The sequence below is a fragment of the Mastomys coucha genome, unplaced genomic scaffold (assembly GCF_008632895.1).
Source record: "Mastomys coucha isolate ucsf_1 unplaced genomic scaffold, UCSF_Mcou_1 pScaffold20, whole genome shotgun sequence".
Taxonomy (NCBI): domain Eukaryota; kingdom Metazoa; phylum Chordata; class Mammalia; order Rodentia; family Muridae; genus Mastomys; species Mastomys coucha.
Genome location: NW_022196903.1, coordinates 122,728,178 through 122,749,115, shown reverse-complemented (window position 1 = coordinate 122,749,115; position 20,938 = coordinate 122,728,178). Strand labels below are relative to the sequence as shown.

Genomic DNA, 20,938 nt, shown 5'->3' with positions numbered 1-20,938 from the left:
AGACAAAGAGCTAGAGGCAGCCATGGAATTCTTCTTTAAATCTTGAGCACAGAGGCAGATACAGGAAGAGAGAGGATTCAGCACAGCCCTCATGTGCCTGAAGCAATTCCTTGTGTGTGGTCACGTGTTTTCTGTGACCTTTGCTACATTTTAGGTTAGGTCTCTGAGAACATAGGCTTAAAGACATGAAATTCCACTGAGGTGTGACACCAGGTGTCATGGAGCATTCTGAATCCCTTCAGGTCTTTACAGCTTCCTGGAGACATCTCTATAGAGGTTTAAGCACAAGAGAAAAGTCCAGGTGTGGTAGCATGGTATCACCTTTAATTCTAGGACTTGAGAAGAAGAAACAAGAAGATCTCGGTGAGTCTGAGCCAGTCTTATCTACCTAGTGAGTTCTAAGCCAGGATTACCTAGTGAAACACTGTCTCAAAGAAAAAACAAACAAACAAACAAACAAACAAACAAAAACCCTAGCAACAATCAATCTATCCCCTTTCCCTCACTACTTTTTCCTCTCAGTGGTTTAAAACAAAATTCAGCTATCATAGAGTCTTGTATACTCAAACTCTGAAAAGAAAACAAAACAAAAAACCATTTAGTAGATAAAGAGTTTCTTTTACAAAAACACATACTAGGGCTGGACCTGAGTTAGGAACCCCAGAGGTGGTCAAATACATGTCTGTAATCTTAGCACTCCTACTGTGAAATGGAGGGCAGAGATAGGAAGGAATCTGGAATCTTTCAGATCAGCTAGTCTGAAGCATGTATCAGCCAATGAGAGACCTTTCCTTAATCAGTGAGAGACCAGGGTCTACCAATATCTGGTTTGCTCTCTGACCTTCACTTGCACCTGTGTTTTGCACACATACAAGCAAGCAAGCAAGCAAGCACACACACACACACACACACACACACACACACACACACACACACACACACTGCTTAAGAAGTATAAGTAATTTCAAAGAGACCCATCTTTTCATGGTGTGTATAGGTATAAAAATCCCAGGCATCAGTCAGAGTAATACATACTCTTTTCTAGTCAACTTAATTATCCTGGATATTACAATTAATAGTAGTTTTAACTAGTATTTCTGACTTTTATATTCCAACTACAAAACTTGCCACTTTTTACACCTAAGTTCCTATTGAAACATTACTTGAGCCAAGTGCTGAATTAAAGGTTAATGCCACTATACCTGACTATTAAAAGTTATCAAACACACATTAGCCTCAAACCCCAGACAAATATATAGATTCAATATAAATATTTCCTGAGATGACAGAGCCAGAGAAAGATCTAAGACTTACCCTAGCTATTTCTACTGGGCTATGCTGCTGTTTGAAGACTGTATGCAAGACTTCCCCTACTAACTCCAGCACTCAGGGCTAGGAATGGGAATCCAACATGACTTACATTGCATTTCTGATTGCCCATTAAAACTATTAAAAGTAAAACATACTGCTTATAAAAAGACACCATATAGTGACAATCTGCCTCGGTGAATCAGCAAACAGAGAAATGTGAACAATGAAGTCGAACCATCTGGTCCAATCACATTCCTCTCTACATACCTAACTTGAAGAATGTGCTTCTTTGAGTTTCAAACCCTTATCTGATTCGTCTACAGTGTCTTTCTTATAACTGTTGTGGACAGTGCTCTTTCCCCTGCTGTCTGTTTCTTAGTGAAAGGTCACGAAGCATGACTGGAATTACCATTCTCCCCTCCCACAAGAGACACAACCTAAGAATTTGTGTTAGCCAACTTTCCAATATGAAGCAAAGCCTCCCTTCCCCCTGCGAAGGTTGAGTCATCCTCTGCTAGATAAGAGCGGCTATTTAAACTGCATCAGAAGCTCGCACACTGGTAGTTGGCTGAGGTCCTCCACTGTTTCAGTTTTCCATCCTTGGCATGAATTTGGAAATGACTTTTGATGACAAGATGAAGCCGGCGAATGACCAGCCTGATCACAAGTCATGTGGCAAGAAGCCTAAAGGTAACGGGTGGGTAGATGCTGACAGAGACAGAATGTTTGGCTTAGCTCACAAACCTAGATGAAATGTACTGAAGAATGAGGTTAGAAGGTAAAGACATTCAAACATCAGAAAATACAAGACACCAGTACCATTTACTTAGAAGGAAAGCAAGTAGGATTTAAGATAATACTAGCTGTTATTACATCTTTAGTATAAGCTGTTCCCCATGCTATGGTTTTAAATTAATATTTTCTCCAAATTGTAGTACTGATATTATCTGCCTTCTATATAAAGTTAACTCAGAATCAGGACGAGTAATAGTCACTCAGTTTCCTTGAGTTGTTCAGAGTAGAGTCAATATCATACCAGATTCCCATGTATGAAGAATCCAGTTGGTAAAAAAAAGGCAAAAAAAAAAATGCATCCATTCAGAGCACACAGTAATTGTTTTTATGTGTGCTACTGAAGTACTGCAAAAATCTGACGTGCTTTGTGAATTATCTAAAGCAAATTTGGTATATTCAGTATGGCCAAGTATATGTTAGACTTTCTTGTCCATCATTGCTTTGAAAAAAATTGTAATTTGTATTTGACTATTACAGTAAATTGAATTACTTAGATTTAATCAATAACTCATGTCTGTAGACAACTACATATAAAATGTCTTTTATTTTCTAAAATTTAGAGGAAAAGGTCAGGTGGTGGTGGTGCACACCTTAAATCCTAATGCTTGGGAGGCAGAGGCAGGTCAGCCTGCTCTACAGAGTGAGTTTCAGGACAGCCAGGGATCCACAAAAAAACCCTGACTCAGAAAAAAAGGGAACAAATTGTAAGAAGAGGAAGAAAGACAGACTGTGTCTGTAAATGAGCCTGAAATCTTTCAGTGGGTGGGAGAAGGGTGAGTGTGGTGGGATTTAATGTCTGAGTGGCTGACATAGCTTAGACTTAAGACAATGCTGGGGCTCAGGAGTAGACCCAACAACTGTTGAACTAGCTTTGTGTGAGGAAGTGCTGGTGTTTAGTGGTAGAGTTAGGAGCTGATGCCAGTTGTTAATTTGCTTAACCATTCACATCATATTTGTGCAATAAATATTGTTTTTACTTGACTTTTATCATAAATATGATTAATTCTTCTTGAAGAGTCCTTGTTAGATTAGATACTTGCTGTGAATGATATAAATTATACCCTGAAGTTAGTGTACAAATCTTTATTGATTGATTAAAGGTCGTTTTCTGACTAGAAAGCCAAGTCTCTTCCTACTACTGAGATGGAATGAAGGTACCTTTTAGGTAATAGGAGCTTGTGTCTTCCTTTCACACGGAGGCTCATGCAATTGGCATTTTCATTCAAGAGTTGTGGGCATACAATGTGTGATGAATACTGGGGTGAGTGGAAAGGATTTTTATACAGATTCCTGATGCCAGGTGCCAGGATAAGGCAACTGCTTGTGAGAGATATTACTATCTTCTATTGTCTGCCAGCTTACCACACGTACAGAGACAGAAATCCTTCAGCCAGAGAATGAGCTGCATTTCTCCCGTCAGAATTTCTATCTTTTTTGTACCATTTGTGTATTCTAACATAAACTAACAGAAGAGAACTCTGAACATATTTGACCATTTATTAACTTGGACCCTTACCACATTCACACTGAAAGCTCTATAATATAATACTCCAAGCATTTTGGCTCATGAGCATTGGATTAAAGAACTGTGTTTAGAGCCAAAAGTGGTACTGCATGCCTGATATTCCAACAATGGGGAGGCTGAAGCAAGAGGACCCCCCAGTCTAAGGCCAGCCTGGGCTACCTAGTGAGTTCCAGGGAAGTCTGGATTACAAAGTAAACATTATCTTGAGCAAAAACAATATAAAACTCAAATCTACATTTTAAGTTTTTATTATACATGTGTTATCAAGTTAGTGAAACTGATGTTTTCAGTCTCTTGTGTAGAGAGAATAACATCAGTGTTCGGCTTACCTTACAAGGAGAGGAAACCACATACATTGTGTGTGACGTTTTCCTCTCGGATCTGTAATGGGTGCGGTTATTCAATGCTGGGACACGTAACTGGACAATCACGTGTCTGAGAACTGCATGACTTGTTTTCATAAATAAGGCAGCTTTTCCTCTGGGGATAATAGGCCACACCTAATGTAAGTGTTATTACTAGTAGCCAAGCACTTATCAAGGTTTTATTCCTAATTTCCTTTGGTCAATAGCTCCAGTTCTAAGAGACAACAAGAACGGAATGGTATGATATTAGGCATAGAATTTCTTGAGGAAATCTCAGGTCACTGACTAAAATATTTTCCTTAACTTCTGACAATTGTTTATATAATGTTACCTATGAGTACCCACGTAAAGCTAAAATTATTTATTGGGGGGTTGGTATTCCCCCTTTTGCTTCTTAATATCTATGGGAGGTTTCTACCTCACTTATGCCTGTTTTGCACCCAAGAAAATGACATAGAAACACAGTAATTTATTAATAAACTGTAGGTGCTATGGTTCTGAGCTATACTAATCCTTCCATGCTGTTAAAACCCACATGGATGCCCCCATGACTCACCAAATTAATGTCTCCTGGGCATCTTCTGCTCTAGTTGCCTGACCTCAGAGAAAACTTTTCTTGGCCATATGCTCCTGGTCTATCTCACCTAATGGCTACCTCCTTCTCCTCCCTTCCCTTCTTCCTTCTCATGGGCCCTACCTGAGATCACTCCTACTTGATCTCTAGTCCAACCTTTCTCACTCTCTTGCCCAATCACAGGCCACAGGCTCTTATTATCAAACCAGGTTATTGGGGAGCTTTCATTGCCACACATTGGTCAATACAATGCCCATATCCAGACTGCAACCTGATATTGGGGTACAGAACTCGGCATCTGAATACAAGGTGCACAAGACTAACCCTAACACCTGTGTATATGGATAGGTAAAGGCCGGGAGCCTCCAGGCCCTAGTGGTGGGAGAACAGAGTAGGACTCTGGTGATGGCTTTAAAGTCAGATCTCAGGACGTTCTAGTTCTCTCACTGTATTGAGAGGCTGCTGCTGACAACTACTAAAAAAATCCTAAAAACCGTTCTTGCTCTTTCCGAGAGCGTAGAAAGCTGCTGGTTTAGGCGATTAACACCTGTAGCCTAAGAGCAAGGATTAAGTAACGTGGCCTTTGTACTATCTCAGCAAGAACTGCTTGGCTCTAACTTTCAGCCTGCTAGTCAGAAGAAAAATGGACACTTAGAAAAGTTATTATAGAGTTTATTACTAAATTGTAAAAAGTCTCTTATGAAAGCTATCTAAGGGGAAAGGGAAAATTTTTCTAAGCGGGAAAAGGCAACAAGTTCTAGTAAGAGAAAAAAAATTCTTCTAAGGGAAAAAATTCTCCTATCTCCTCTATCTGCCTCTCCTCTCTTTGTCCTTGGTACTTATGCATCTTTCAGAACACACGATGACACGTTACAAAGTTCATCACAAGTTCACACACAAAATCAAATCATAAATTGAAATAGAAGTTCGCAACAGAGACTGTTTACATGCATATCCACTAGGAGTAATTATCTAGCTAAACATTCATCACCTGTCTCAGTGCCTCAGGTTCACTGAAGGTTCAAATCCATAACTAAGTTATTAGTGAAGTTTTGTATAAATAAACCCAGTCAATATTTTATCTTCTGGTCTAGCTCCGATAACAAATCGTTAGTTCCCTTTTTATGACCTTTCGTTAATTGTTTTACAACCTCTTGGAATGTGCTCTAAGTAGGAGAAAGTCTGATTACTATCTAAGAGCAATTAACTGCTGACACTTGGGAGACTGGGAGAGTTCTCATTGCAGTTTTGACTATCAATAAAGGACATAATACCAGTCCCACTATAAAAAAGCTTAATAATCACTGATATAATTTTAGGAATTCTTACAGGATCATCATTAACACTTAAGATGTCGTCTATTTGTCTATATAGCATCACTACTATACAGTACATCTTCATAGATCTGCAGAGATCTGCTCCAAAGAGATGGGATAATACCTAGTTATTGTTATATATGTTTAATGATAACAGGAAAAGCATATTTATACAGGAATCTTTCCTAAAATGAATTTTCTTAGGGCCTTGCCTAATAAGAGTGATTATATAATAATCTGAAGCAGGCCATCTCAGGAAGATCACCTGCTAGTTATTAGCTTGTCCCATTATGGCTCCTGACATGTAAACATCACTCTTTCTGCACTGTACATGAAGTTGTTAAGCTGTGTTGAGAGGTCTTAGAAGGCCATTGTGCATAGAATAGATGAAGTACAAGAGACTATTCACAGTAGAACGTTTTTGTTTTGCTTCATAATTTCACCGAAGAGTCTAGTTACATCTTAGAATAGATGAAGTACAAGCTTCAGGATGAAGTATTTAGTACCTATACCTCATGAATCCCAGCTGTTATTTTTTCCCATGTGAGACCATAAGTAATTTACTTCAGTTCCATATAATCATCCATTGTTTCATCAGCACAGGAGCAGAGCTAGTGGGGTTGGGGGAGAGGCGCTAAGGGATACAGATCACAAAGCAAGCACAGACACAGACAGGATTCTGAGTCTTTTCCAATTGTCTGATTCTTCTTCTCTGCAGGTCTGCATTTGCTTTCCTCACCATGGTGGTGTCCTGCTGCTATGACTCTGGTCATCCTGTGCCTGGTGTTAACAGTGACCCTTATTGTACAGTATACACAATGTAAGTGTTGAAATAGGGAACTGGAGGTGGGCAATGAAGGTTATGAACACAGCACATAGCAACTCAGATCAGCCTAGCTTTACATTCATTTTAGGCTAAATCTTTTAAGTATTAATGAGAATACTGTGCTCATTCCTCCATTAGAGAGGCTAATGGGATAGAAACTATTCACAGTACAATGTTTTTGTTTTGCCTCACAGTTTCATGGAGGAACCTAGTTACATCTTAGAATAATTTGGTAATAACTTGAAGTTTCTAATACATAGGGCCATCTGAGCAACCCAAGAGGAAAAGAAATCCCATTTACTTTTGTTTTGATAGATCTGATTAAATTTTACGAATCATAATGGCCCCCTTAAAATAAGTAAAACACAGACAGCAAAATGAATTTTGAGTTTATAACATGTAAGAAAGTAGAGATGCTGAGAAGGAAAAAGAAGTGAGAATAAGGACAAAGTGAGAATAAGGGCAAGAGTGGCTAAGAAGGAAAAATAATATTTTCTCTGCATCAGCCGGTCTGAGTTGTCCCACCAGCCATGGTCCAAGATATAAGGACTCAAAAAGTACCATTTGCTTCTCATAAGTCTAATTTATCTAACTCCTTGTAATTGTGGGGTGGGGGGGGACAGTCTGTGGGGACTTGAGACGTCTCCTAATGACAATTCAGGGCAGAAGTCCCACTCCATGGCTGCAGTCAGAAGAATCTTCCTTTGAGGTGTACATCACCATCCAGAGGTACACATCACCATCCAGAGGTGTACATCACCATCCAGAGGTGTACATCACCATCCAGAGGTATACATCACCATCCAGAGGTGTACATCACCATCCAGCAGGCTCAGATTTGGCCTAGAGACAGAGTCAGCAGCCCCTTGCCTGCACTGGAAGAGAGTTGAGATTCTAGAACAGAGTTTCTTCAAATCTGTTTGATTACATAACATTCATTTTTTCTCTCCACCCTCCTAAAAAACAAGAAGAAAAAATACTCTCACTGCCAACATACAGAAATTTATAAATATTTCTTTTTTAAAGATTTATTTATTTATTTTATGTATTCATGTACATTATAGCTGTATAGATGGTTGTGAGCCACCATGTGGTTGCTGAGAATTGGACTCAGGACCTCTGGAAGAGCAGTCAGTGCTCTTAACTGCTGAGCCATCTCTCCAGCCCTTATAAATATTTCATGGATGGCTGTCTTAAAAATGAAAGCAAATGTCAAAGTTTCTAAATAAAATCAGGAAGTCTGACAGTATAGACAGTGGAAGGAGTTATAGAGAAATTAAGCTGAATAAATCACTAGTGGCAATTTCTTCTATGACTCAGAGTCTAGGGAAAAGATGACTACTATAGACTGCCAATATTTCATTTATTCTATTATAATATTTCTTACCTTCTCATTACTTTAAATTTTTTTATTTTACAATTTTATGTTTTTGGGAATTTCAAACATGTACATAATGCATTTTGATCAAACACATCCTTATTTTTTTTATTCCAATTCCTCCCCAACCACCCATCTCTCTTTTCTCTGAATTTCATGTTTTTCTTTTTAAGCCCATTGACTCACTCTACTTAATGCTGCCTGGATGTCTATGGTCTAGGGCTCACTGCTGGAGCATAGGTAATCTCATAGGAGTCACATCCGTAAAGAAAATTGACTCCCCCTTTCCAGGATCCATCAGTTGCCAATAGCTCCTCAACTATAGGTAGATTTCATGCATGAATACTCATCCATTGTCTTTACCTTATTATATTCAAACTAAATATAGCTTGTGCATTCTACATGCTGACCAAGTCTTCTACCACTGAGGGACATCACAACCCCTCAAACCTCTGCCAGAGTGGCATCTCCACCTCTCCCCCTATGCCACTAAGCTACATCTCCATCCCTCACCACTCTGCCTCTAGGATATATTATTATCTCTCAAGAAAACACAGAACCATGGCATTTTTTAAATTCAGAAATATCTGCATGATCACTAGTAAAATTGCAATTTTGAAAAACAGTTGAAAAACATATAAGTCCATAAACTGTGAATAAACATGGGCCATTTCCCAGAAGTCAATGATGTGCATTTAGTCCTCCATCATTATTCAAGTTCATAAAGTATTTCTGTGAACACTCATCTGTTGTCAAGATAGATTGTTTGAGTTGGTATCTTAATTTTAAGGGCATCCAGGTGCAGCTTATGTATTGGACAGGCTAGCCTGACCCCTAATTCTCTCTGGTTTAGTACTCCAGGTATCTGACCTCCTAAGACAATACCAAGCAAACCTTACTCAGCAGGATCATATCCTGGAAGGGCAGATGTTAGCCCTGCAGAAGGCCGAAAATGCTTCACAGGAATCAAAGAAGGAACTGAAAGGAAAGATTGACACCCTCACTTGGAAGTTGAACGAGAAATCCAAAGAGCAGGAGGAGCTTCTGCAGAAGAATAAGAACCTCCAAGAAGCTCTGCAGAGAGCTGCGAACTCTTCAGGTACAGGGGCAGACTGGTGGTATTGGGTTTAACAAAATTAGGTTTAACAAAACCACCACACCACACATATGACAAGCATTCAGAGTATGCTACACATTTCCACACTAGCCCATGGGAACCCTGATAATCATTGGAATTCTTGGACTTAGATACTTCAGGTGATGCTAGATATAGCCAATTAATAGAGACCACAGATGAAAGTTTTGATCATGTGACTTCAAAAAGGTAGCGTAAAGCTTGGCGGTGGTGGCGCACGCCTTTAATCCCAGAGCTTGGGAGGCAGAGGAAGGTGGATTTCTGAGTTCAAGACCAGCCTGGTCTACAGAGTGAGTTCCAGGGCAACCAGGGCTACACAGAGAAACCCTGTCTTGAAAATAAACAAACAAACAAAAAGGCCGCATAAAAATATCACAATACTGAAATCCCATGCGTTAATGTGAAGCTAGTTTTCTCAAACTTGAGGAAGGTTTTAATCTATGCTACTAACAAATCTGGTATGATTTACTTGGAAGCTAAGGTGATGCAGGGCTTTCAAAGAAATAGATTTTCATAATTATCAATCAAATTAGTGGTCCTTCTCCATCTTTATCTCTACAAATAGCTTGATGAAAATGGTTGTAGGCCTCCGGATCCTAAACTTCTAGCAAGTCTAGAGTCCACAGACTACTTCCTCAATGAGTTCATCCACAAAGACATTTGAGAGGAAGTGTGCTCAGTGACTGTATTAGGTTCTGAAGAGGAACATAAGCAATAGGAATGGCTATATATTTAAAGGTTTACATAATATGTCTGGATAATGGTTATCTTACACTGGATGGGTGGAGATCTATTTGGCAGTTGACCAACTAGAAAGCTTGGTTGTCTCAGCAACGTCAATGTCGTCTGGTCCAGAAGATCTGGGATATCTCTGAAGAGCTATCTTCAGTCTATTTTGGAAGCCAGAAGAAGATGATTCTAATATCAGTAAAGGAATGCAGCCATGGGATTGATAAAAGTGCCCGCAGAATGAATGTTCAATGGCATAAAGCAAAATCCCCTTTTCCCTTGTCTCTGTGGGGACACAGGAAGGGGATGCCCACATTTAGTTCTTCCCACTTCAGCCATCACAGGCACGTCCAGCAGCCTGCCATTCATTCCATTCCAGATCTAAATAAGTTGACAACCAAGGTTTATCAAAAGACATCAAATACATAACTCAATATTAGGTTCATTTTCTTCACTTCTTGATCTGTCAAATGAAGAAGATTGTGGAGTTTATCTCTGAGTTTCATAATGATTAATTGAATTCAGATATGCAAAGTACTTCCAGCAGTTTGTGCTAGTGCCAAATAATATTTGTATTCATTAAGTTTTGTATGTACTAGTAGATATTTTTTGTTTTACACACATACACACACACACATACACAAAGAAATGTAGTTGGTTTTAATACAGTACATACAGGCATGCCTTTCTCACTTTGCCATGATATAGGTAAAGTGTCTAGACCATTTCTTTGGTCAAAAAACCTGATTTGTTTACATTTACATTCTAGGGAGGGGCTAGGCAAATTAGAAGGAAAGTTCACATTTAGTTTCTGCTTTCATTATTCCAGAAATTTCCTACTCTATGGTTTAGATATAAGTTTTTATTTTATGTAGCTTTGTTTGATTTTTGTTGTTGTTGTTTATTTTAGATAGACTCTCATTCTGTACCTCAGGTTGGCCTAGAAATTATTATTTATACCAAATTGGCCTTGAACTCATGGAAATTCTCCTTCCTTCATCTCTTGAGTGCTGGGATTGCAGGCAAGAGGTAATGTATAAGGCTCATGTTTCTCTTCATAGTGAGGCTTGCTCTTCTAAAGTTGCTATAATGAAAATTGAATTTTTTTAATGTAACTCTTCTTAAGCCCTTTTTCCCACTTTACTCACACTATAGAGGAGTCCCAGAGAGAATTCAAGGGAAAGATTGACACCCTCACCTGGAAGCTGAACAAGAAATCCAAAGAACAGGAGGAACTTCTGCAGAAGAATCAGAACCTCCAAGAAGCCCTGCAAAGAGCTGCAAACTCTTCAGGTACAGGGAAGGACTGGTGGGGGGTTCAGCCCAGTCTCAATTAGGTTTAACAAATCCACCACACCACACATATGAGAAGCACTCAGAATGCCCTACACAGTCTCTCTGTGAGTGCCATTTCCACCCTAGCCCATGGGAGATCTGATAATCATTGGAATTCTTGGCACTCTGCTTCTCATGGCCATAAAGTTTTCTCCCTTCTTTCTTTCAAATTCTAGCTTTGAGGTTTGGACTGAAGCACTATTCTGTCCCATTGTCACCTGTTCCACAGATACATTATTGTATCCTTCCAAACGTATCTTGGTCACTGGCCTCCCTTTCTTTGGGGTCTTTGTATCATTGCAGTTCTTTAACTGAGCTCCTGCGGTAGCTTCATTCTGATCCTGTTTCCTAAATGTGCACTTCATAGGTCTAAGTACAAGCAGTAGAGGTCAGCTCACTGAAGACTTAGGTGGATACTTCAGACTGAACAAAAGCAGGGAGGTCTGGAAAGTGGGTTTATATAGGAGTCATGAGTTTCATATGTCAGAGGGATTCAGAACCTAATTTGAGAATGTAATGCACTATGGAGCTTTTCTGCAGTGCAATCAATGAGATAAGTGCTTCTAAGTTCATGGTTGGGTGTGATAGAGTCTCATGTCCCTTTGCAAGAAGTCCTTAAATGAGGGCTCCATTCTCAGGATTGACAGTTTAGTACCCATCAAAAGCAAATCTCTTCAATGTCTTGTTTATGTAGCTAATAGTTTAAGTGTACAGTGTCTTTGAATTGAATACAGATTATGTAATAATTATATAAATAGTTACCCCTTCAAAATATATACAAAAATATTGAGAGTAGGATAGAGTTATCAATAATGAAGATGAATGGTTTGATGTAAAGTTTCTCAGTTTGTAAGTCTTTTTGGCCTGAGCATGGTTGAACATACCTTTAATCCTAAGAGGAGAAACAGAAGCAGGCAGATGTATGAGTGCAAGGCCAGCTTTGCTTACACTGCAACTTCTAGCCAATGCTACAAGGAGAAAAGAAACAAAGAGATGGGAGAGAGAAAGAGAGAGGGAGGGAGGCAGGAGGGAGGGAGACAGAGGGAGAAAGGGAGGGAGGGAAGGAGGGAGGGAAGGAGGGAGGGAGGGAAAGAGGGAGGGAGGGAGGGAGGGAGGAAAACTTTCAATAGGAAAGGACTAATTTAGATTTACAAAACTAAACAGAAAGCTTTAGACAAATTGACCTTTGACCGGTGTCAAACATATATTTAATTTCTCTAGGGAGGAACTTTTCAATAAATTAAGGGGACTCAACCCTTCAAACTAATTTTTAAGGCAAGGAGTCTTAAATATTAGGGATGGGGGTTCTTGCATACACAGACAACCAAAATCCCAGCTAATGGTTTGTTTCCCAGATGCCTCAGTGAAACAGTTTATATTTATCAGCTGTAGATTGTGTGGGAGTCAGTCTGTCAGGATCATGGAGAACACTCTCTTAGAGATGCTGGATATGAACTGTGTGTGAATAAGACACAGAATTCACATGATTCTTCCGGCAGATTGTCTAGGTTTCACGTTCCATTCCTTCTAATGCTAGATAGAGTCAATTAGTAGAGACCCCAGATGCACTCTTTGATCATATGGCTTTAGAAAAAGTCTAATAAAAATATCATAGTACTGAAATCCCATGTAGAAAAATGCAGCTAGTTTTCTCAAATATGAGGAGGTTTTATCTGTCCTATTAACAGATCTGGTGTAATTTAACTAGAAGCTAAGAAGATGCATGGTCATCAGAAGAATAGTTGTTATATTCAGCATCAAAGCTGGTAGTCCTTCTAATATTTATCTATGAAAATATTTTGATGAAATTGACAGGTTCCCTGTAGGCCCTCAAATCTTGAATGTCTAGCATGCCCTGAATCTAGCATGTCTAAATCCCACAGATATTTCCTCAATTAGTTCACCCTCAAATCCATTTGAGAGAAAGTGTGCTATAGTGAACGTAATAGGATCTAAAAAGGAACAGAAGCAACAGGATGACTATATATTAAAAGGGGTTTTATTTGATTGGTTTATATAATATGTCTGGAGCACACAACAAAGAATATCTCACACTGGGTGTGATATTTGCCAATTGGGTTGACAATTTGCCAGTTGAATAGTTGTTAAGGCAGGGAGTCTCATCTGTCGTTATCTGGAATATCTCTGAAGAACTACTTATCTTCAATCTATTTTAGAGGTCAGAAGAAACTGATTCTAGCATCAGTAAAGAAATGCGCCCATGAGATTGATAAACTTGCCTCCAGAGTGAGTGTTCACTAGCACAGAGCAAAATTCCCATATTCCTTGTCTTTGTGTTGATACAGGAAGGGGATGTCCATATTTAGAGGAGGTTTTCACACTTCAGGTAATCGCATTGTGAAACTGTCTCACAGGCATGACCAGCAGCCTGGCTTTTAGCCCATTCCGGATCCAAATAAGTAGACAACAAAGGTTTATCAAAAGACAATACATACACACTTAACATTTGGTTCAAATTCCTGACTTCCTGATCTGTCAAATGAAGATGATGGGTGGAGTTTATCTCTGTGTTTCACAATGATTAAATGAGTTCAGATATGCAAAGTACTTCCAACAGTTTGTGCAATTGACAAATAATATTTGTGTTCATTAAATTTTGTATGTACTAGTGGGTATTGCTATAAGCTATATTATACTTTACACACCCACATGCACACACACACACACACACAAAGAAATGTAGTTGATTTTAATACAGTACATACAGTCATGCCTTTTTCACTTTGCCATGATATAGGCAAGGTATCTAGATCAATTCTTTATGAGGAAAGTGGACATTCTGCTTTAGATTTCTGTTTGCCCTTTCTACTTCAGTTTCTGCTTTCGTTATTCCAGAATCTTCCTACTTTATCATTTAAGTATATGCTTTCATTTTCTGTATGTTTGTTTGATTTTTTTGTGTGTTTTGCTTTGCTTGTTTGTTTGTTTGTTTTAAATAGATTCTCATTCTGCACCTCAGGTTGACCTGGGAATCATCATTTAGATCAGATTGGTTTTGAACTCATGGAAATCCTCTAGCCTAAGTCTTTTGGGTGCTGAGATTATAGGCAAGAGCTACCATATTAGGCTTACGTTTGTCTTCTTGACGAAGCTTGCGCCTCTAAAATTATCAGGTATATTTGTGATACAGTGAAAGCTGAAATATTAATGTAACTCTTCTTAAGGACTTTTTCCCACTTTGCTCACACTGTAGAGGAGTCCCAGAGGGAATTGAAAGGAAAGATTGACACCCTCACCTGGAAGCTGAACGAGAAATCCAAAGAGCAGGAGGAGCTTCTGCAGAAGAATCAGAACCTCCAAGAAGCCCTGCAAAGAGCTGCAAACTCTTCAGGTACAGGGGAGGACTGGTGGGTGTTCAGTCCAGTCTCAATTAGGTTTAACAAATCCACCACACCACACATATGACAAGCATTCATAGTGCCCTACACAAACTCTCTGTTAGTGCCATTTCTACTGTAGCCCATGACAAGTATAGTAATTATGAGAATTGTTCAAATTCTCTTTCTCATAGCCATAAAGTTTTCTTCCTTCTTTCAAATTCTAGCTTTGAGGTTTGGACTGAAGCACCATGCTGTCCCATTGTCACCTCTTACAATAGATTTGTCATTGTATCCTTCCAAACACATCTTAGTCACTGGCCTCCCTTTCCTTGGGGTCTTCCTGTCAATGCAGCTCTTTATCCCAGCTCCTGTGTTAGCTTCACTGTGACCCTGTTTCTTAAATGGGCACTTCAGGGGTCTAAGAACAAGCAGTGGAAGTCAGCTCACTGAAGACTTAGGTGGATACTTCAGACTGAGCAAAAGCAGGGAGGTCTGGAAAGTGGGTTTATATAGGTATTGAGATAGTTTCATATGTCTAATGGGACTAAGAATCTAGGTAGCAGAGGAGGAATAGATTGTGCTGACAACCTTTGTCCTATTAGAGATTGTTACTACATTTCTGCAATATTGATCTTTCCTGCAATGTAATCAATGAGGTATGTGCTTCTAAGTACAGAGGTAGGTGTGACGGGGTCTCTTTACTACCATGTCCATTTCCAGGAAGGAATGAGGACTCTATTCTCAGGATTAGCAATCTTGCTTTTGTGACTAAAAGTTTAAATGTGCAGTTTCTTTTAATACATATATAATAATGATATAGGTGGACATCCCTTCATTAGACAAAATAGACAAAAATATTAAGAGCAAGATAGAGTTTAACAGTAATGATGATGAGTGGTTAGATGTTAAGTTACTTAGATTATAAGTCTTTTCAGGCTCAGATTGAAAGGACATGTCTTTTATACTGACTGGGGAGACAAAGGCAGGTAGGTCTCTGAGTTCAAAGCCAACCTGGTCTACATAGCAAGTTTTAGGCATAGCTACAGAAAGAGATTAATTGAATAAATAAATAAATATACAAATAAATAAATGTATTTTCTGTATAAATCTGATAATTCAAATTTGCAAAACTAAACATTGAGTTTTAGACAAATAAACCTTTGACTAGTGTCAAACATATATTTAATTTCTCTAGGGAGGAACTTTTCAGTAAGTCAAAGGAACCCAACACTTCAAACCAATTTTTAAGAAAAGTAGATTTAAATATCAAAGATGGGAGTGTTTTCATACATAGGCAGCCAAAATCCCAACCAGTGGCTTTAAGTAGTAAAACAGTTTACATTTATCACCTGAAAATTGTTTGGGATTCATCTGTGTCAGGTCCATGAAAAGCTCTCTCTCAGAGATGCCATAAATGAACAACAGATCAGACACAGAGTATACAATGTCCCTTTCGGGCAGATTTTCCATTCCTTTAAATGTTAGATATAACCAATTAGTAGCAATCCCAGAAGCATGCTTTGATCATGTGGCCTCAAGAAAAGCCTCATAAAAGTATAATACTGAAATCCCATGTGGAAAAATGAGGCTGCTCTCCTCAAATTTGAGGAAGGTTTTACCTATCTTACTAACAGATCTGGTATGATTTACATGGAAGCAAAGGAGATGTAGGGTCTTCAAAGGAATAGATTTTCCATCTAGCATCAGATTTGGTGGTCCTTACTAATCTTTATCTATGAAAATAGCTTGATGTAAATGGCCGGTTCCCTGTAGTCTCTTAAATCCTGAAAGAGCATGTCTAGAGCCCAAAGAGGAATATTTCCTCAATTAGTTAGTTCATCCACAAAGACATTTGAGAGGAAGTGTCCTACAGTGGCTGTATTGGGTTCTGAAGAGAAACCGAAGCAACAGAATGACTGTATATTTAAAGAGCATTTATTGGGTTGGTTTACATAATATGTCTGGGAAATCTAACAATGGTTATCTCATACTAGATGAGAGAGGAATTTGGCAGTCGATCAACTAGTGAGCTATGCTGTTTCACTTGTCATTGTCTGGCACTGAGGTTCTGGGATATCCTTGAAGAGCTACTGATCTTCAGTGTATTTTGGAAGCCAGAAGAGGTTGATTCTAATATCAAGGAAGGAATGGAGCCATGGGATTGATAAACTTGACTGAAGAGTGAATGTTCATAAGCACAAAGCAAAAATCTCTTCTCCCTCTTTGTCTCTGTGTTAACACATGAGGGGGTTGCCCATGTTCTCCCCACTTCAGATAATTTGAATAAGAAAATTCTGCACAGGCATGCCCAGAAGCCTGGCATTTAGTCCATTCCAGACCCAGATAAGTTGGCAACCAAGGTTTATCAATAGACTTTAAATACACATGCAGCATTAGGTGCAAATTTCCTGACTTCTTGATCAGTAGAGCCTGTCTCTGAGTTTCACAATGATTAAATGGGTTCACATATCAAAGTACTTCCACCAGCTTGTGCACTTGGGGAATAATATTTATATTCATTAATTTGTATGTAATACTAGATATTGTTTTATGCTATATAATGTTTTACATACATACATACACACACACACACACACACACACACACACACACACATGATAATGTAATAGGCTTTAAAACCACATATAGAAGCATACCTTCCTCACTTTGGCATAATGTAGACAAAGTGTCTAGACCACTTCTTTAGTCCAAAAATCCTGATTTGTTTACACTTGCAACTACAATGGACTAGACTAATCATCCTGCTTTAAACTCATATGTGCCCTTTGAACTTTCCTTTCTGCTTTCATTATTCCAAAATCTCCCTACTTTATCATTTACATATACATATTTTAGTCTTTCTAGTTTGGTTTCTTCTTTATTGTTTATGTTAGATAGATTCCTATTCCATAGCTCAGGCTGGCCTGGGACTCATTATTTAGAACAGATTGGCCAAGAACTCATGGAAATCCTCTTGACTTAGTCTCTTGAGTCTGGGATTTCAGGCAAGAGCCACCATATTAGGCCTACATTTGTCTTTCTGATGAAGCTTACATGTATAAAATTATTAGGTGGATTTTTCCAAAACCAAAATTTAAATTATAATGTAACTCTCCTTAAGGACTCCCTTCCCCCTCTTTTGTCACACTGTAGAGCAAAAGACAATTCCTTGTGTGTCACCAACACAACTGGGTTGGTGATGACCATGCCAATGGTCTGAGAATTCCCAGCACACAGATATTGATGCTTTCACCTACTGCCTTCTCCCAGATTGGATTTCCTGGATTCCTTATACAATTTTCCTGCTAGGAACTTCTTAGTTTCTGAAATCTCACTGAAATTAAGAATCCTCATTTTGTATCAATGCAGCATTCTCCCTAAAATAAACTTGCCCAAAAGAATGTGAGCCACTATGCAGAGGTAAATTTTCTAGCATGCATGTTTAAGGAAGAAAAAAGAAGCAGATAAAATTAATTGTAATGACATAGGTTTCTTAACCAAAGCATCTGAAATATTAATTTAATATAAACCAATGTAATGTTCTCAACAGGCTAGTCTGCATGGTTCTGACTAGCTCTCAAAGTCACATGTGTGCTTTAAACACAAGCACAGGTGTCCACAAAGTTTTCACATGTTTCATAAACCACACTAGGGACTATATTGGATAGCACAGGGATAAGAGAAAGAGATAAAGTAGTGAAAACTAATTAGGTTATTCAGAGAAATGGAGCGTTTAAATGCATATCTAACTTTGTAATAACAGAATTGCCAGTGAATATATATTTCTTTAACTCACTTTTTCAACATTTCTAATATAATTTTTTAAAAAATCAAATTCCAAACTCGTATACTAATCTATGTCTCCAAAGAAGGGAAATGAAATGCTAAATAGAAAGTCAGCTTATATTACTAAAATCAGAATGCCTTATCTCTTTTTATTTGAAAGTACATATAGTTGAAAAATATACAAACACACACACACATACACACACAAACATACACATAAAGGGAAGGAAAAGGAACTGTGAAGAGTGAAAATGTAATGTTTGAAAACCATCTATTTTCAATAAAAAAGAGAATGCATAAAGGGAAATAAGAGTTAGAAATATGACTCAGTGATTAAGAGTAGTGACTGGTCTTCCAGAGAACTTAGGTTGGGCACCCACATAGCAGCTCATCACTGTCAACAATCCAGTTCCAATTGATCTGACACTAGCTTCTAGCCTCTGAGAGCACTGCATGCATGTGGTACGTATAGATATAGCTATAGATACAGGTACAGATATGCATGCACATACATATATGGGAAGTAAAGACCCTGGCCATTCTGATGTCTATAGAATCTGGGTGTCTTTCTAAGGAAGTATTGGAGAAATGTTTTTACTTAGAATTCATCCATTCTATGCTAACCCTTCCTAGGTCCTTGTCCACAAGAATGGCTCTGGCATAAAGAAAACTGTTATATCTTCCGTGGGCCCTTTAACTGGGAAAGAAGCCGGGAGAACTGCCAATCTTTGGATGCCCAATTACTACAAATTAATAACACAGATGATCTGGTGAGTTATTTGGGGTGATGGCGATGGATTATGGTGAAAGAAAATGAAGGCTTAGGAGTTTGGGGGAGTGTCTTATTCAGGTTTTTGTTGTTATTTTGTTTTGTTTTGTTTTGTTTTCTGTGAATAAGTGTCATGACTATGGCAACTCTTATAAAGGAAAACATTTAGTATGAGCTAACAGTTCAGAGGACTAGTCCTTTGTCAGCATGTGGGAAGCATGTTTTGATGCTGGAGAGGAATTGAGAATTCTGTGTCTGGGTATGCAGATGGCAGGAAGAGAGAGACAGTGGTCTTGGCTTGAGCTTCTCAAACCTCAAGCCCACCCCAGTGACACACTTCTCCCAACAGGGCACACTTCCAATTATGCCACTCCCTGCCAGACTATATGGGCTACTTTCATTCAAACCACCACAGGGAGGAACATTTGTTTGAGAGAGAAATAGCTGTTTTACAAGAAGATTGCATACTTGGTCTTTGGCATATAGTATGTGACCTTTGTAAACATTTTCATTAAAGCACCAAGGGCTATTGAAGATCTTTTTGCTAATTAGTTTGATGAATCTAAAACTCAAGAGTGGTGTCTTTCCACAGACCTTCATCTTACAAGCAACTTCCCACTCCAACTCCCCATTCTGGATGGGATTGCATAGGCCGAAGCCCAACCACCCATGGCTATGGGAGAATGGAACTCCTTTGAGTTTTCAATTGTAAGTCTACTCCTCCTCTTGGTGGCCATTTTGAGGGTTCTATTCCTGCTCTGAAGTCCCTGTCATATTCCACTTATATCCTCTTCTTGTCAGAATGAAGAGTGGGAAATACACTAAAATCACAAGAGGGTTTGTCATCTGCCCCTTCATACCTTGCTGGCATTTTATTTCACAATGCTACTGATTTCAAGCTTTGAGACATGGTTGGTTTCTAACATAATGATGATATGTGTCCTGTTTTATTTTTTTCTTTCCACCTGCAGCTTTAAGACCAGGGGCATTTCTTTACAGATGCATTCATCAGGCAGCTGTGCATACCTTCAACAGGGAGTTGTGTTCGCTGAAAACTGCATTTTAACGGCATTCAGCATATGTCAGAAGAAGGCAAATCTGTTGCGAATTCAGTGACTCAAAAGACTCTGGAGAAGAGCATGAGAAGACCTTTGACTGTGGCTCTGAAATTTAAGATATTCTTTATTACCTGCATGTAAAGCATGGTGGCCCTGACAGCTGTCAGTTATCTGCTAGCTGCAGTTCACCTCAGCAGAGACAAGGACCAGAGAAGCAAACACTGGGGTCCAACTGTTTAACACCTTTGTAGCAAAAGTTAGGAGTTCAATTGTTTGTCCATATACACTGGCCTTGCCCCTCCCAAGCCTCCCAACCACCTGCAGTCCTTCTTCCCTTTCTTGTTTTAAAGGATGCCTTCTCCTGACCTGGGAGATGCTTTATACTCAGTCTCCTCTACTTCGGTATGCCTTCTGTTGCTGCACGAAAGATAGAAGGTAGAAAACCTTCTCAAGTGCAGGCAGAGTGCTCAAAGGTGAAGCATGTCCAAGAAATAACATGCAAAGAAACAGAACTGGAAAAGCTACACTCCAAGCAGGAACTCGTGATCTCTAAAAAGCCATGGTCTGATCTTTAGGACTAGGGTCCATGTCCAGGTTGTACCATTTACACACATATTTTTATTTTATTTTTATTGTAAGTTTATGGGTAGTTTGCCTACTTGTATCTCTGTGTACCACATGAGTGCCTGGTGTCA

The 20,938-nt window shown here is 38.9% G+C and overlaps 1 protein-coding gene across 4 annotated transcripts; it reads left to right on the top strand.

Moving 5' to 3' along the window:
• The first annotated feature begins 1,916 nt into the window (after positions 1 to 1,916).
• On the top strand, positions 1,917 to 20,374 carry Olr1 (oxidized low density lipoprotein receptor 1). Of its 4 annotated transcripts, XM_031380989.1 has the most exons (8): positions 1,917 to 2,001; positions 6,605 to 6,706; positions 8,944 to 9,189; positions 11,110 to 11,247; positions 14,504 to 14,641; positions 19,050 to 19,186; positions 19,778 to 19,893; positions 20,157 to 20,374. In XM_031380989.1, the coding sequence occupies exons 1-8, from the start codon at positions 1,917 to 1,919 to the stop codon at positions 20,299 to 20,301; spliced, it is 1,107 nt and encodes a 368-aa protein (XP_031236849.1). In that variant the 3' UTR covers positions 20,302 to 20,374. The 4 variants fall into 4 exon arrangements, with proteins under 4 accessions (XP_031236849.1, XP_031236851.1, XP_031236852.1 ...); XM_031380991.1 differs by lacking the exons at positions 11,110 to 11,247; positions 14,504 to 14,641 and having other exon boundaries at positions 1,924 to 2,001; XM_031380992.1 differs by lacking the exons at positions 8,944 to 9,189; positions 11,110 to 11,247; positions 14,504 to 14,641 and having other exon boundaries at positions 1,924 to 2,001.
• The last annotated feature ends 564 nt before the right edge of the window (positions 20,375 to 20,938 follow it).